The sequence below is a fragment of the Hoplias malabaricus genome, chromosome 3 (genome assembly GCF_029633855.1).
Source record: "Hoplias malabaricus isolate fHopMal1 chromosome 3, fHopMal1.hap1, whole genome shotgun sequence".
In the NCBI taxonomy this organism is placed as follows: domain Eukaryota; kingdom Metazoa; phylum Chordata; class Actinopteri; order Characiformes; family Erythrinidae; genus Hoplias; species Hoplias malabaricus.
This window is the reverse complement of record NC_089802.1, coordinates 43059565-43074691: the sequence shown is the minus strand read 5'-3', so window position 1 is coordinate 43074691 and position 15127 is coordinate 43059565. Positions and strand designations below refer to the sequence as shown.

General features: G+C 39.7%; 1 protein-coding gene across 1 annotated transcript in view; it reads left to right on the top strand.

Annotated features, from left to right (window-relative positions):
* cacna2d2a (calcium channel, voltage-dependent, alpha 2/delta subunit 2a) overlaps positions 1-15127 on the top strand; it is a 275566-nt gene that overhangs the window by 246076 nt on the left and 14363 nt on the right. The window contains exons 15-23 of the mRNA XM_066664996.1: positions 2440-2529; positions 3390-3455; positions 3867-3941; positions 5031-5105; positions 5307-5378; positions 5716-5787; positions 7919-7980; positions 9417-9493; positions 13836-13896. Coding sequence (XP_066521093.1) covers positions 2440-2529; positions 3390-3455; positions 3867-3941; positions 5031-5105; positions 5307-5378; positions 5716-5787; positions 7919-7980; positions 9417-9493; positions 13836-13896 — 650 coding nt within the window. The remainder of the gene's footprint in view (positions 1-2439; positions 2530-3389; positions 3456-3866; positions 3942-5030; positions 5106-5306; positions 5379-5715; positions 5788-7918; positions 7981-9416; positions 9494-13835; positions 13897-15127) is intronic.

The window sequence follows — 15127 nt, the reverse complement described above, 5'->3', positions numbered from 1 at the left end:
TCTGGACCCACTGCGACCCTGAACTGGATAAGGGTTACAGATAATGAAAGAATGAATTTTAAAGGAACACCTGGTAAGATTTTTTTCTGGGCTCCCCTACAGTTGCAGAGTGTAATTAGATTTTAAAGCACTGTCTTGAAATCAAAAGCAGTGGGGGTGGTTTCCAACTCTCCTCTGATAGTTACATAGTACAGTTTCTGCAGTGCTAAGCCTGGTGTAGCAATGACAGAGGCCCTATCCGCCCTATTACAGGTCACTGCAGCATCACTTTTTTTCATCACAGTTTTTTTTTCTTTCTCAAACTTAAAATATCCACACCTCAAAGCATCAGTCTTAGAAGCTGATTGTTTTTTGTGCTTCTCATGATTTAATAAGTCCCAAAAAAACATTCTGGCTCTGAGATGGCCAGTCCATTGCTCTGAGAAAACCTATATTATTGCATGTTGTACAACGATAAATAAATGCACCTTTTTCCATTTACGGATGGACAACTGTGGCTGCTTTCAGATCGAAAGTGAGAACGTACCTCGATTTTCCCCTCTCTCCCCCTCTGTTTATGTTCTGTTTATCTGATAGGAGACTGTTGGTGTGACACCAGGTCTTAGATTCATGATATGCTTATGTGTACAGTTATATTTATTGGGAATATACTTTTTTAAACGGCTTTCCTGGCATCCTTTTGCAAATGTCTTATACCTAATCTCCCCTGAAATGTTTCATTTAAATGAATATCTTGTATTTGACCATGGTTTTGACTGGATATGAAGTCAATAGAGTGGTCTTTGACTTTTGTACTGTATACAGTACTATACTGAAGTATGTGGGACACCGCCTCGGCCTACACCACTGTTTATAACTGCTTTCCTCAACTCAACAAGGCTTGTCTTTTCTTCAGACCCCCTCTCCATCCTTCCCCTTGTCCAGGCATGTGCTCGGCTTCTGTAATATGCTTTAATGGCTGTTTTATGATGATTTGTTACGGTTGTGAGTAGCTCCGTGTGGTCGGATTTACAGGGCCCCAGGGCAAGCTGCTCCTAACACTGTTTTATATAATGGCTACGCTGCCAGTCAGAGCACTTTGGTTGTTTTTTGAAAGAACAAGGTGAGGAAGTGGGTCCACTGTGTTTTAAGGTGGATTACTTGAACACACAAACTAGCTTCTGCTTAAAGAGGAAATGCAGTGGGGTTTGAAGCACAGTTAATACAAAATTCTGTCAAAAAGAAAATATTTTTGATTGTATTTTCTTTGCACTGCACAAAGGTGGTTTGAAAATAGCTGTTGAGTAAGTGTTACTTCAAATAGATGAAGTCAATGTACACAAACCAATTTACCAATGGCATGATACCCATTCTAAATCAAAAAATGTATCCTCGTATCCTTACTGTAATATACACAAAATATATTAATATACAAAAGCATGTGGCTGTCATTATAAACACTTTAATGCACTTTAATGGACGTGGGAATTTAACATTCCCATACACACGTGCACACACTCACGCATGTTGACTGAGCTCCTGTTTCATCTTCTGCCTCACTCAATCCCTCTGTTTTTCTGTTTTAATAAAAGTAGGATCTGGAGGAGGTTTTTATTGTTTGAGTCATTAGCTGCAATGTGTCTGATGCTAAAGCTCTTTCTGGAAGTTTTACTCAGCAAAGTAAGATATTTTAATGTAAAAGTGATCAAAACTAAACTGAGATATTACATAGAATTAAAGAAGAAGGGTTTCCTCTCACCAGTTTCTCATGCATATCACATTTATACACACATTTATAGCCCTCCCGAAAATACAGCGGTACTTGCATTTTAACTTTAATTCTGTGAATATTTTTATTTCATCTATAGACACTACTGATATAAATAGAAATCTGTTGTGTTGATCTTAAAATGATTATTTTATATTTAAATATCCATTATTAAAAGCTTCAGTCTTAAAAAGGGACAATAACATTAACTGATTAATCTCAGCAGATTTTCTGATTAAATAGTTACAGTTTTAAAATTGACTAACAGCCTTAAAAATCCACTTAGAAAGTAAAGAGATTGCACACTAAATGTTTAAGGCAATACTAGAGGATGAGTTCACTTATTTTCATCTAGAAAATTAACAAAATGTGCAATTTAACAAAGTTCAATTTTTAAATGAATGACATTGTGAAAATTACGGTACATGACATTGAATTAATCAAACTTGCAAGTGCTGAGTAAACTATAGGACTTTAGTGTAAGACTAGTATAGGAACAGAAGTCTGTGTGTGTGTGTGTTTGATAAATAAGTACCTTTGCTGGTATCCAGGAAATGGATTAACCTTAACCCTGGACTAAATATCAATGCCTATGGAAAACCATCACGGGAAAGTGTTTTTAATTTTATTGTGGAGAAGAGGAGAGTGGCCTGCTGTCTTTTAAATGTATTATTAAATGTTTTTCTTATCAGGAGTATCTGGATGTTCTGGGGAGGCCCATGGTGTTGGCCGGGAACCAGGCCAAGCAGGTGCAGTGGACCAACGTGTATCAGGACGCTCTGGTGAGGAAGAACATGGTCATCTTTATCTATATCAACTTTTCTTTATCTATTACACTGCAATAGTAAATTGGATATTTACTGTACAATATAGGCCTCTATGCAAATCTGGACTAAGGATAAATGCCCCTTTAGTGATGCACCTTAGTTGATCCAGGGATATGTTTCCCACAAAAGTGGTTACAAAAAAAGCCAGCTGCTTAATCTGAGCATGTTCAGGTTCAGAACTGTCTTGAGGAGTTCAGCTGATATTGGTTGGGAACGCAGGTTTAAACTGAGCTAAGCTGAGCCTGATTAACTCTTCCACTCTGGGTCCAGAGATATCACCTTAAAGCTAAAACATATCAAGATATAATTTTTCCCTGTTGTGTCCAGCTCTAGGCTAAAGCCTATAGTTCGTCTTCTCGAGCACATATCACTCACAGCACACACTGCCGACTGCTTTGTTTGTTTGTTTGGAGATATAAAAACGTCTTATTTTATTCCTATTATAATGGAACGTGCAGGCAGTTGTGTTTGTGCTGTTCTTTTGTGGTCTGTTCCCTCCACTAATGGACTTCTATTTTCACCTCTTTTCTGTTGCCTTTTTTGCCTTTGTCACATACTTTTTTTTTTTTTTTTTGCTTAGTATGATTGAGTGTTTATCTTTGCAGTTGGCTTTGTCTGCTTTGTGCATCAGCTTCCATTCCTTTGTGATTTGTTTGTGTGTTTAGTCAGTGCTCTGTGAAAAGTAGATAAACTCCATTCATGAAAAGGTCAATTCCTTTTCAATTGGTTGCAGCATTTTGCTTTAACCGGTGGTCTAAGGACATTGGAAAATCAGAATTATCCCCTGTACTTTACTGCTTTCTCTGTTTCTGCAGGGTCTGGGTCTGGTCATTACTGGGACGATGCCGGTCTTCAACCTCACGGTCGATGGGGATTCCAAGGTTATTGCAATGCCATGCTTTCACTGATTAGCATATTTTAAAAACCATATGGCCATATGTATTCATACAGCGATAAGACGTATACTTTGTCTTGAGAGGTGCCCTGGAATTAAAAACAGAAGGAGACATGATTTATTTCAACTGCTTTGGCCCTGTTCATTACTATTCTATCTCTCTCTCCCTTAACGGAATGTTTCAGAGCCCAGAATATCAAACATTTACACGGAATGATCAATTTATGGATGTGAAATACTAAGAATTGGTTTTTGATTATAACATGACATTGAAGACGAAAGGGCGTTGGAGACATGGTCCTTGGGCTTGTTTGTGTGTGCTATTCGATGTAGTCACGGTGCCCCCTGGTGGCCAGACAACTCACAGCACTCTGTCTTGTCTGCTCATGTTCTGCAGAATCAGCTCATCCTGGGAGTCATGGGTGTGGATGTTGCCCTCAGTGAAATAAAACAGCTCACACCACGATACAGGGTAAGGGACATCTGCCACACGGGTTTCAGCCACAAGATTTAAAATTACAATGTTAAATTTGAGCAGTAAGAGTTTAATTGCTTAAAAAAAATCCTAGTAATACAATAAACACAAATTCTTATTTTATTATTACAGTCCTGTATTATTTGAGGTTATCACCAAATATGTAGTTTTCACAGGTTTCCTTCATTATGTTTACTCAAGGAGAACATCTTGAAACAAACGTATTAGAAATAAAATGCTTTTACGCATTTGTTTATACTTATTCTGATTATATACAATTTAGCACAAGCACCACATTTATTGAGAAAATGTGTTCTCTTAAATAATAATAAAGTCTAAGACACAGTACTGTACAGCACAGGAAACGTAGTACCAGTAAAACAGTACAATCAGGTCCTGACTAGTGCAGTGAGGAATCTGAAACCAGACCTTCTTACTGTATTCCTCTTACGTTCCAAATTTAACTGAAAATATTTGACTATATTTATTTGTATTTTTGTTATACGCCAAAAATGAATTCACCTGTTTTAAAGGGCTTTTTGCTCTTTACAATCCAGTCCATACAGTCCATAGAAACTAAGCTGCAAAAGAGCGTTTGTTGAAAGCATTGTTGTTGTGATGTTGTCATGGAAACATACTTAAAGCCTATAATAATCAAAACCTTAGATAATAATCACGGTTTCTGTATTTTAAAAGGCCTGCTTCTCACCATCCAATCATATCAAAGATGGATAAGACCACCCACATGAATTACCCTACCCAATTGTCTTGTTTCACTCAGGAATATATAAACTTAAGGAAATAATATGCATCTGATTTCAATTTCTGTTGTAAATAGTTTGCCTCAATGTAGTTCAAGAATAAGAGGTTGATATTCAGCTATTCACACTACAGCAGTTTAGTTCCTTCTACTCCTGCTGAAGTAGTAAGAAGTCTGAAAGCAGCCAGTCAGAGAAGATATTATTTTCATAGTTAGTAAACATGTTGTGTTTGTGTCTAAGGGATGAAGAGAGTCCAGTCCCTTAAAAATGATAAAACATTAAAATTTGAAGAATAAAAGAATTAAAGATTGTTTCTCTCACTCAGCTTGGAGCCAATGGATACACGTTCGCCATTGACCCTAATGGCTACGTTCTGCTCCACCCAAACCTCCAACCGAAGGTGAGGAAGTATTAATCAGTGTTTAAGGAAATACACTCATTGCATTTTAACTGTAGGGCATGTGGATGTTAGTTTTACTTAAAGGTCTATGACCTTGATTAGCAGCTGATCATGGTTTTTCCTGGACGACCTGACTTTGCTTGGCCGTCTGATCTCCGCCCCCTTTTGATAATTGGTCTGTTGTCTAATTGGCCTTCTCAGATCATCAATTTCCGAGAGCCAGTCACGCTTGACTTCCTGGATGCAGAGCTGGTAGACAGCAACAAGGAAGAGGTAAACAACCAAGCAGCATTTCAGCAGCATTTTCACAATGTTACAGCAAAGGAGAAAAAGCACACACCTGACTGTAATGTGTGTGTGTGTGTGTCTGTCAAACTGCTCTGAATTGAATATGAGAAAAGATAAAATAAGCATCTTTGACATTATTTCTCTCTCTTTCTCTCTCTCTATTGCTCGCTCTCTCCCTCTCCCTCTCTCTCTCTTTCTCGCTTGCCCTCTCTCGCTTGCTCTCTCCCTCTCTCTCTCTCTTCCTCTCTCCTCTCTCTCTCTCTCTCTCTCGCTCGCTCGCCCTCTCTTGCTCTCTCCCTCTCTCTCTCTCTCTCTCTGACAGATCCGTAAGCAGATGATTGATGGCCGACCCGGACAGAAGAAAGTCAAGACATTGGTCAAGTCTGTTGACAAGGTGTGACACCTAAATACATTCCAGACTGAGGAGTCCTCCTGCAAAAATACACTCTGACCTGTAGTGGAGCATTATCAATAGGGTTGGGCAATGCGGCATATGTCAATACGTATCATAATGTTTCTTATTTTTGCAGCTGATTAAGTTTATCCAGACAAAATAGCTCCACTAAATGAAATGGTCTAATTATGCTCTCTATGTAATGGAATGTACAGGTGGTCAAGGGTCTCTAATTTCTTCAATGTCACAACGTAGAGTACAGTATTGTGCAGGATACTGACCTCCAGGCAAAAATTACCTTTAAAATAACCCACCTCTACAAGCAAGGGTAAAGTCAAAAGAAAACAAGGACCTCTGGGGTGGCACCATGCCTCCAAAAGGACCTTTCGCTACTGAAGTCTGGAATCATGTCCATGTGGCATGAGTTGTTTAAATGCATTTATAAGTGAATTCATTTTGAAAATGAATGTCAGCCATTTGGTGCCAAGAGGTCAGTGCAGAGAGCGGTTTTGGAGCAGTTCAAGAGAGTTTTCTTTTTCAAATGACCCAATTAAATGGAACCAAAAAGTGGTGGGGCATTGTCACAGTACATCTAAAAGTATAAGGTCAAATGCCTACTCACCCCCATGGTTCTGGCAGCACTGGTTCTCCCAACTGATGTTCAAAAAAATGGCTAAAACATAGGACTACTGACAACGGTGCAGGGCCTGGACAGGACAGGAGCATCAAAAACAGCCACCAAAAATTACACAGCACTTACAGCTTTCATCTTTGAGAGCCAGGACAAGGTCAAGATTCAGCCTTGCTTCAGGTCTAAACAGACAACTCAGCACGGTGCATCTGAAGGGATATAGAATTGAGAAGAAATTGTTCTTATTAAGAAGGGAATCTGTCAAATCAAACAAAGGAACCTGCTGGTGTTCACAGAGCAATGACGTCATTGTCACTGAATGGGATAACTTGAATTGTGAGAAATTTAAAAATGTAATCAACTATTAAAGGCTAAGCACCACTTAATGGACCTCCATGTATATTTCACATTATTTTAGTTACTGACATATATAAGTATGAATTAAAATGAAAATAGCATGTTTAATGTGCTTTAAAACTGACAATTTTATTAATTTGCTTGCTACGGAAATTCTTGAACGCAACCGTGACGTCACTGATGGACAACAGCTGAACAACGCCGCGGTAAAACACTGTTATGATTGACTGTTATGACAGTATCTAGCGATAGCTAAATACTCAACATTATTCATGACAATAGCCTAGCAATATGCTAAACTCCAATTTAGAGGTACCGTTATTCTTGTAAATGTGATCGAAGTCAAACTCGAATTCATCTGACACTATAAACCTCCGTAATACAGCTTCGTAGCCTAGTACGTGGTCCTTTCCAAAGTGCCCATTTAAAGGTGACAAATTTAGTCAATTTTCTGGATATTTTGGGATCTTTGGGTCATTTGTGAACAGGTGTCCCACTGTACATTGAATTATTGCAGCTGAAAACAACACACCTTTTTGTCATTTTGCATTAAATTAAGTGCAACTTCTAGAGTTGTTGTCCACCATCTACGTCACAGGCAAGACACCTATTAGAGTTTCCTAACACCGTTGGGGTGGACCAATGGTCTTTTAAACCTTATTCCTTGAATTAGTAAGAAATAACATGTTTTCTGACTATCAATTTCATATAGCTGGTGCTTAGCCTTTAAGAATGGACTTTAAGGGCGTGGAAAACTTGCCCTGCAGTCTGCTTTAATCAGGTGAAATCAAATCTTGAGAAAGTTACGTAAACATTATTAAAGGTAAAGTCCGAACCCACTCAATACTGAAAATGTTAAAAAGTCAATAACCTGTGCTCATTGGCAGATTTGACTGGAAATGGATTAAATTGAGTGTGATGGTTTGCGCATTAGTGTAATTTATCATGACCATGATAGATATCGCCATATTTCCACACTCCTAGTCATCAGTGTGGAGCTGTTTCTATTAAAGTAGGTTGTAAGGGTTTTATCTTTTTGTTTGCAGCGTGTTGGTGAAATAAGCTGCAGTTTTTATTGCTCTGTTCAGTGAGGTGTAAAATATCTCATCACAAGGAGTAACAGCATGTTTCTGTATTCTCTAGCGTTACATTGACCAAGTCATGAGGACATACATATGGACACCAGTGGAAGGCACAGACTACAGGTGACGACCATGTTTTTATCCAGCAGAATTCATCATGTGTGCATCTACAGTGATCACAATATCGGTCCTTGACCCCAAATACTTCACAAAAGTATACAAGCGCAAATGGCAACGCCTGGCCAATGATTTGAAAACGCACATTCCTGCTGTACAAACTCAACGTGCTCTCTTACATTACTGTGGCAGGTACATCACGTAGTACTCTGTGTGGAGATAGAATACAAATCAGTGGCCCTTAGCCTTGTTTTAATTATTGTAAAAGGGAATGAAGTTATAAAAAGTGGCTCTAAAAATGCAAAGTAAAGTTGAAGCAGTGCTTATATAGTTTCTTTTCCTCATTAAATGGTGTAGACATTCTATTCTAGTCGTCTGTGAAGGATCCAGTCAGGCATAAGTCAACGACTTTGAGGTCGTTGTCAACTACTCAGGCTTAAGTCAACGACTATGAAGCTGAAATTAGCATCTTGTTTGATCTAATTTACCACATTAAATGGGCAGCTTTGCAAGACTGGAGGTTAGCTTCTTATTTGAATTTTTTGTTAGAACAAGTTTTCTCACTGAATTTTGAATGTTGATTAAAACATCTACTTAGTTTTTGAAAATTAATGATTGACCCAGAATTTATTGATAGTTCTAAAGTAATAAAGTCACCACAATTACACAATAGTACAGAAGTAATTGCCTTTACAATACAATTTTACAGCAGTACCAACGTACTGAACGCAGTGAAACAGTTATTAGTACCAAATTGTATCAAAGTAAAAGTCATTATAATACATTTTCTAGACAAGTGAATAATTAAAATAGTCCTATCGTATTTTACCATAGTAATGAAATCATTAATGGAACAATAGGTCACGTTTGTTTGTTCCCTCTTAGGCTCCCCTCCAGTTGAAGATTGTAATTCATTTTTACAGCACTGCCCTGAAATCAAGGGAAGTTACATAGTGCAGTTTCTGCAGTTCTGAGCCCAGAATAGCAATGACATAGGCCCTATTCTCTCTATTACAGAACAGTGGAGCATCACAGTGATTTTGAAGCTGTGATTTTTAAGTAAAAATACTACCTAGTGTTCCTTTAAGTCATTCTCATATTTTTTTCAATATTACTGAATAATTAAACTGTATACTTTAACTGCACTATTGTATTTTTGTAGTTTTCTGTCAAATATTTGAATATATTGTTCATTATAATAAAAACTGTTAGTACTGTATTACTTTATAGTAGTACTGTAGTTATTAAGTGATTATCATATAATTGTTCATGTGACCACATTAGTAAACACATTAGTTAGATACCAAATTCTTCCAGACTGTTAAGTATTTCATTTTAATATTTAGCCAAATTGAAAACTAGCCTTAATTAACTCCCTGTATTGAGTCAGTGTCAGAGATGTTCAGTGCTGACCCTCGTGTGTGGTTTCCTCTGTCCTTCAGTCTGGGTTTGGTGCTGCCCACCTACAGTGAGAACTACCTCAGAGCCAACCTTAGTGATCAGATTCTACAAGTCCAATGTAAGTACTGAGGATCAGAGTGTCCTCTGCTCTCTCTCTCTCTCTCTCTCTTGCAGGACACCACCCCCTTTCCCTTTAACCCATTTAACCCCTCAGACCGGACCCTCGTCAGCTGACATCTCCATGGCGACCAGTCCCAGCGTGGACACTGAAAAATGAACGTCCGTCAGTTTCCCTCTGTCTCTCTCTCTCCATCGCCACTGTGAGGGGGGGACAAAAAAAGAATGGACGTATTCTTCTGTCGCCCCCCTCCTCCTCCTCCTCCCATCCTCTTCCCCTCTTTTCCTGTCCTCATGCTGTTCTGTACAGAGGGGATTTTTCTTTCCCCCCTGCGGAAGAAAAGAAAAACCCCTTGACCAAAAAAAAAGAACAACAGAAAGGTGAAAGCTGTGGTTTTACTGTGTTTATTGAGTTGAAAATAATGGTGACCATGTGCTATTATTTTTCTTTATTTATTTTATTTTTGTGTCAACAAAGCTACTCTCGCGTCTTCTCTCTCATGATAATGATTCTGAAGCTCCTTGTTGTCTCCTTGTTGCTGTTTTCTTTATTTATTGCTTTATTTTTAATAATTCTTTTGGGGATGTGTGAAAACACGCATGCTTTTCACTTCCCCCTCCTTCTTCTACTCTTCTGTTTTCCTCAGCTGTGTTTATGATTTGTGTCCAGACTGTGGTGTGTTTATTCTAATCAGCTTTGGAATCATTTGAGAATAAAATAAAACTCTGACAATGCGCCCTCTAATGGGTGAATGTCCCAAGCTGGAGACGGAGGTTTCTGTGGGTCTCTCTTTCTCTCCCACCTCTTCCTCCATTTTTTATTTATTTATCTATTTTTGGGGGGGGGGCACTTCCCTAACTCTGTTATCCTTCCCTTCTGCCTTTGACTTGTCCTTCTTTGTTTGTTTCTTTTTTTGTATTCTTTGCCTAGTCTTTTTTCCTTTCTTTGTTGGTCTTTGCTCTTCAGTGCTTTACTTTATTTATTTCCTACTTTATTAATGCTATTTCAGCCACTATTATTTACTTCTTATTTCTTGCTATTTACTTGGTTCCTTTCTTTTGCACTCTCTCTCCCTCTCCCCTCTCTCTTTCCCTTTCTCTCTGACCCACATGCTCCTCTCCTCTTTCAGCTTGTATGCATTGGTGGTTTATTTTTCTCCGTGTGTTAAGATGACCGTACTCATGTCCAGTATCTCTGAGGTCTAATGAGTTTCTCCGGGAGCTGAAATCTCTGCCGAGATTCCTTCCTCTCGCTCTGTTCTTTTTTTTCCATCAGTTTGTCGTTTGCTCTTTGTGCCTCTTTTTTGTTGTTGCTCATTTCTGTTCGACTGACTTGATTTGTTTTTTTTCCTTCTTTTGAGAAAAACAATATTTTTATTCAAACAGTCATTGAATAAAATATTGTCTGTGACCCCCCTCCCCTACCCGTTCCCCCTGTTTCTTTTCTTGCTCACTCCTTCTCTGACGGATCCGCACAGTAAAAGACACCACGGGCAAGTATACTCCATATTGGTCCACCTCCTCTTCCCTCTCTCCCTTTCCTTTGTTCCCTTGTTCCCTCGTCCTGACCCCCCACCCCCTCCACCTGCTGACCCCCACCTTCACCTCTCCAGCCTGCTTGCCTCCTCTGTTCCCCGCTGGCCTTGACCCTGATCTTCTCCTACTCCTCCTCTTTCTCACTCTACACTCACCCACCCTCCTGCTGCAGCCTACACACAAAACTCACTCTCTCTCTCTCTCTCTCTCTCTCTCTCTCTCTCTCTCTCTCTATTTATCTCACAAACATAATTACAGTCTTGCAATCTCCTTATCTTTCCTATCTTTTTCTCAGTCTTGTTCTCCTTCTATCTTCCTCTCTCTCTCACTCACTCATTCTTGAACTCTTGTCATCTCCTTTGTTTCTGCTTTCTTTCCTCTACCTATACCTTCCTTTCTTTACCTCTCTCTCCCCCTCTCTCTCTCTCTCTCTCTCTCTCCTCAGTTCCTTGGCTTGGGTGGATAAGCCATATTCACGTTTCTGTGACTTATATCCTGAAGAAAAAGTAAAATTGTTTTCTTTGAAACAAAACAAAACATTATTAATCTCTGTCTACTCCTTCGTTCTTTTTCTCCTCTTGTTCTTCTCTCTCTTTCTTTCTCTCTCTTGCTCTCTCTCTCTCTCGGTGACAGTGTAATATCCCCCTGCGGTTTCGCCAGTCTGAATTTACTTCCCCGTGTACAGTCACTAAAGCAGTATGAGTTGTTTGTTTTCGAGGCTGAGGGTAGAATATAGTTTGTGTCTGAGCTGTTAAATACTGAATTATTCAGTACTGTGCTCAAGTCAGATTCTCCAATTTTTTTGTTTCTAGTCAAAACAGCCATTAATTACAGTCTCTTCAAAAACAGTAAACACACATTTAAAGGAACATTACCTTAGCATTTCAGGGTCAAAGTCATTGTGATGTTTCACTGACCTGTAATAGGGAGACCAGAGCTTCTGTCATTGCTATTCTGAGCTCAACACTACAGAAACTGCACTATGTAACTTTTGGAGGAGGGTAGAAAACCCCTCCTTCATCCGCCCCCCTCATCACTCATTTCAGTACCCTGTTGTTAATATGAATTACACCAGGGGAGCCCCAGGAGCAAAAGCCCAAATCTTAGCTAGTGTAGAATCCTCAGCCAAATGTAATATTGGTTTGTTCTGAGCATTGAAATGAGGGTTTTTTCCTTACCTCCAAAGTTAAGTCTTAGACGAAGTTTTAGTTTCTTACAATCCAAGTCCTACTTGAATTTCCCACTGGGATCAATAAAATATCTATCTATAATTTAGTGGTGTGTGGGTCTGGCCTCTGGGGAGGCCTGGGTTCTGGGAACACACCTTTTTTCTTGTTTTGTCTACTTCCTATTCTAAGCAAAGGCTTTTTCAGAGCTCTATATCCTTTCAGACCCATTGTGCTTTTACAGTGGGAGGATGGACAGAAATGGAGAGAGTAATGTTGTTAATTCTCTGGTGTGACCCCAGGTTGCCTGGTTGTTATAAATCCCACTTTATTGATTTTAAACATTTTGAACTCCAGCTTTAGAAATTTGTGTTTGCAGTTCGTTTTCTCTAAGCTTGTCCATCTTGTTTCTGATCTTCTTTGAAATAACAATAAATAACATTTATTTAATGGCTGGCTTTACCTGGAAATTACATAAATGAAGGGTTCTTTCTGACTTTTGTACAGTACAGTAGAACACAGCTTACGGTGAGAGAGACTGGGACAGAACCGGAAGGTGATTTATTTCTATGCATATTACATAGAACAAATATATACTCTTAGTATTTTAGAGCAAGATAAATAGGTAATGCTTTACTTTCTAGTTTATTCTTCTATTGAGTAGTTTACTTGTTTGTTTGTATTCACCCATGTTTAATGCATGGTTAAATCAGATTTTGAATTCCAGATGAGCGTAGGTCTTTGGTTCCCAAGTAGCTGCAGTCCTCGTGGTTTCCTTCAGGTCCTTTCTTCTTGTCTTTGGTGAAGGAGCGTGTGATGGCACCTGATTTGTTTGTCGTCCTCCTGTGATCCCTGTGTCTCCATCAGCTTGATTCCTTCTGCCCATCGCCCCTCAGACTCAGACACGACTCCAGCTCTTCCTCAACAAAATCTGACCAGGACATGCAAGGCATTGTGGGCGCATCACTACCTGGGCACCGCTGGGGTTAGAAAAGCAGAGCTACTGCCATCAATGCTTTTATAGACATTGAACAATACTAATGTACCATAATGAAAAGCTGGACTAACATAGATGGCCTTGCTGATTTTGAATTGTTTACTTAGTTGCCCTGTCTCTTGCCCTTCACAATGCAGTGCACTTCCTTTCATTGCGCCTGGAGGAGTTTCTCTGCACCGTGCCGGTCTGAGGGGCGATCGCTCCATCAGGACCCCTGCCTCACTCACCTCCCTGCTAAATAGCTGGCCATGTTGATGCCTGCTTGTCAAATGACATGAAAACGAACCACTCCCTCACTTTGAGGGTGCTTCGTCTGAGAACTCGCGTCTTCCCAGCCTGAGCGGTGAGGACTGAGCCAGTTCTCCGACATCCAAAAGTACCAAGGGTTTTGAGAAAAGTGACAATTAGTGGAAACGCAAACAAAAGCAGCACCACTTTCCTTTTTTGGCGGCCCTTAAGACTCCATTTGGAGGCACCATATTGGCTAACGCTAATCTTCCCCATGACTCCTCAGTGTTGCTATGGTAACCGTCCCCCCACTGCGTCCCCGCACCTTCCTGAAGAGCAGCTGCTGTTTCCCAGAGTCCTCCCTCGGCTCCACCCACCACTCCCCCCCGGATAATCTTGCCCCCTTTCTGTTGCAGATTTTGAATCTCTGCTGCCAGTCACTTTTGAATCAGAGGGACATGTGTTGATTGCCCCCAGGTAGCCCTGCGTGACTGCTTGTGTCCATCTTCATCTGTTTCTTTCTTTCTTTATTTTTGTTTTCAGTTCAGTTTCTGTTAACCAGGGTGTCCAGGCACTTGTAGTCCAGCACATTTGGGTAGTTTCTCTTCAGTTTAGTATGTGCTTAATGAAGGAAACCACCAAACTGTACTGAACTCAGGGCCTGCCTTAGACACCCCCTACTAAACCCTTCATAACGTCTGTGAGGTGTACATTAGCGGTCATCTTTCAACGTGTGTGGATGTTTTTCCGTGTTTGTGGTAACTGGTTTGTGTTTTATTCGTGCTGATGTATCACTCTATGTCATTGTTTTTCTCTTTTATCATCTTCAGAACTGTACTGGATAATGGACTGTTTACTTTTCATAATGTCCCTACAATTCTACAGCTGCAGATGTGAATGATTCAGGTCCAGAAAGTAAAAATCCTCTACAAGATATTGTTCCAACTGTTTGAGCCAATAGAGATAACTACAACAGGCAGGTGGAACAGAACCCTGAGTGTAGTTTTACTTTCTGGACCTGAATGAGCCATCACTGTGCAGCTCCATAGCTTTTCGTTTCTGCATGACATGGAAAAAAAACACATGGAGAAGTCACTCATGGTCTCGTTTCCTCTGAGAGTCTGTGCATGTTGTGACAATTTTAGCATTTTTTGCATGATTTTTGACTGTGCTTTTTCTGTGATTAAGGTTGATGTTATTTGAATTTGTGCCTTCTGTATTTCATTCGGTATTTGCTAAGCGTTTAAGACAAGACACAGCAGGTGAATTAAGTACTTTTTAAATAAGTTATAAATCTTTACTGATATGTTTACAGATCTTTTTGAATTGGAAGTTTTGCAGAAACAATTTCAGTATGAGTGGTTGGAACTAAACCACCATTAAAGCTGCTCACATTTAATGCAGTTAAAGCAACACTAGGTGGTAACTTTACAGTCAAATTACAGCTTCAAAATCAGTGTGATGCTCCACTGACGTGAAATAGAAAGAATAGTGCCACCGCCGTTGCTACTCCAGGCTCAGCGCTGCAAAAACTGCAATATGTAACTTTTGGAGGAGGGTAGGAAACCACCCAACCACCTCCTTCCCCACTCCCCCTTGATTTCAGGACAGTGTTGTAAATGTGAATCACAGGTTAAATACCTAACCTTGCCTAGTGTTCCTGATATTTGTGAGCAGATGTGAAATGACTGAACTATAACATTTTTCG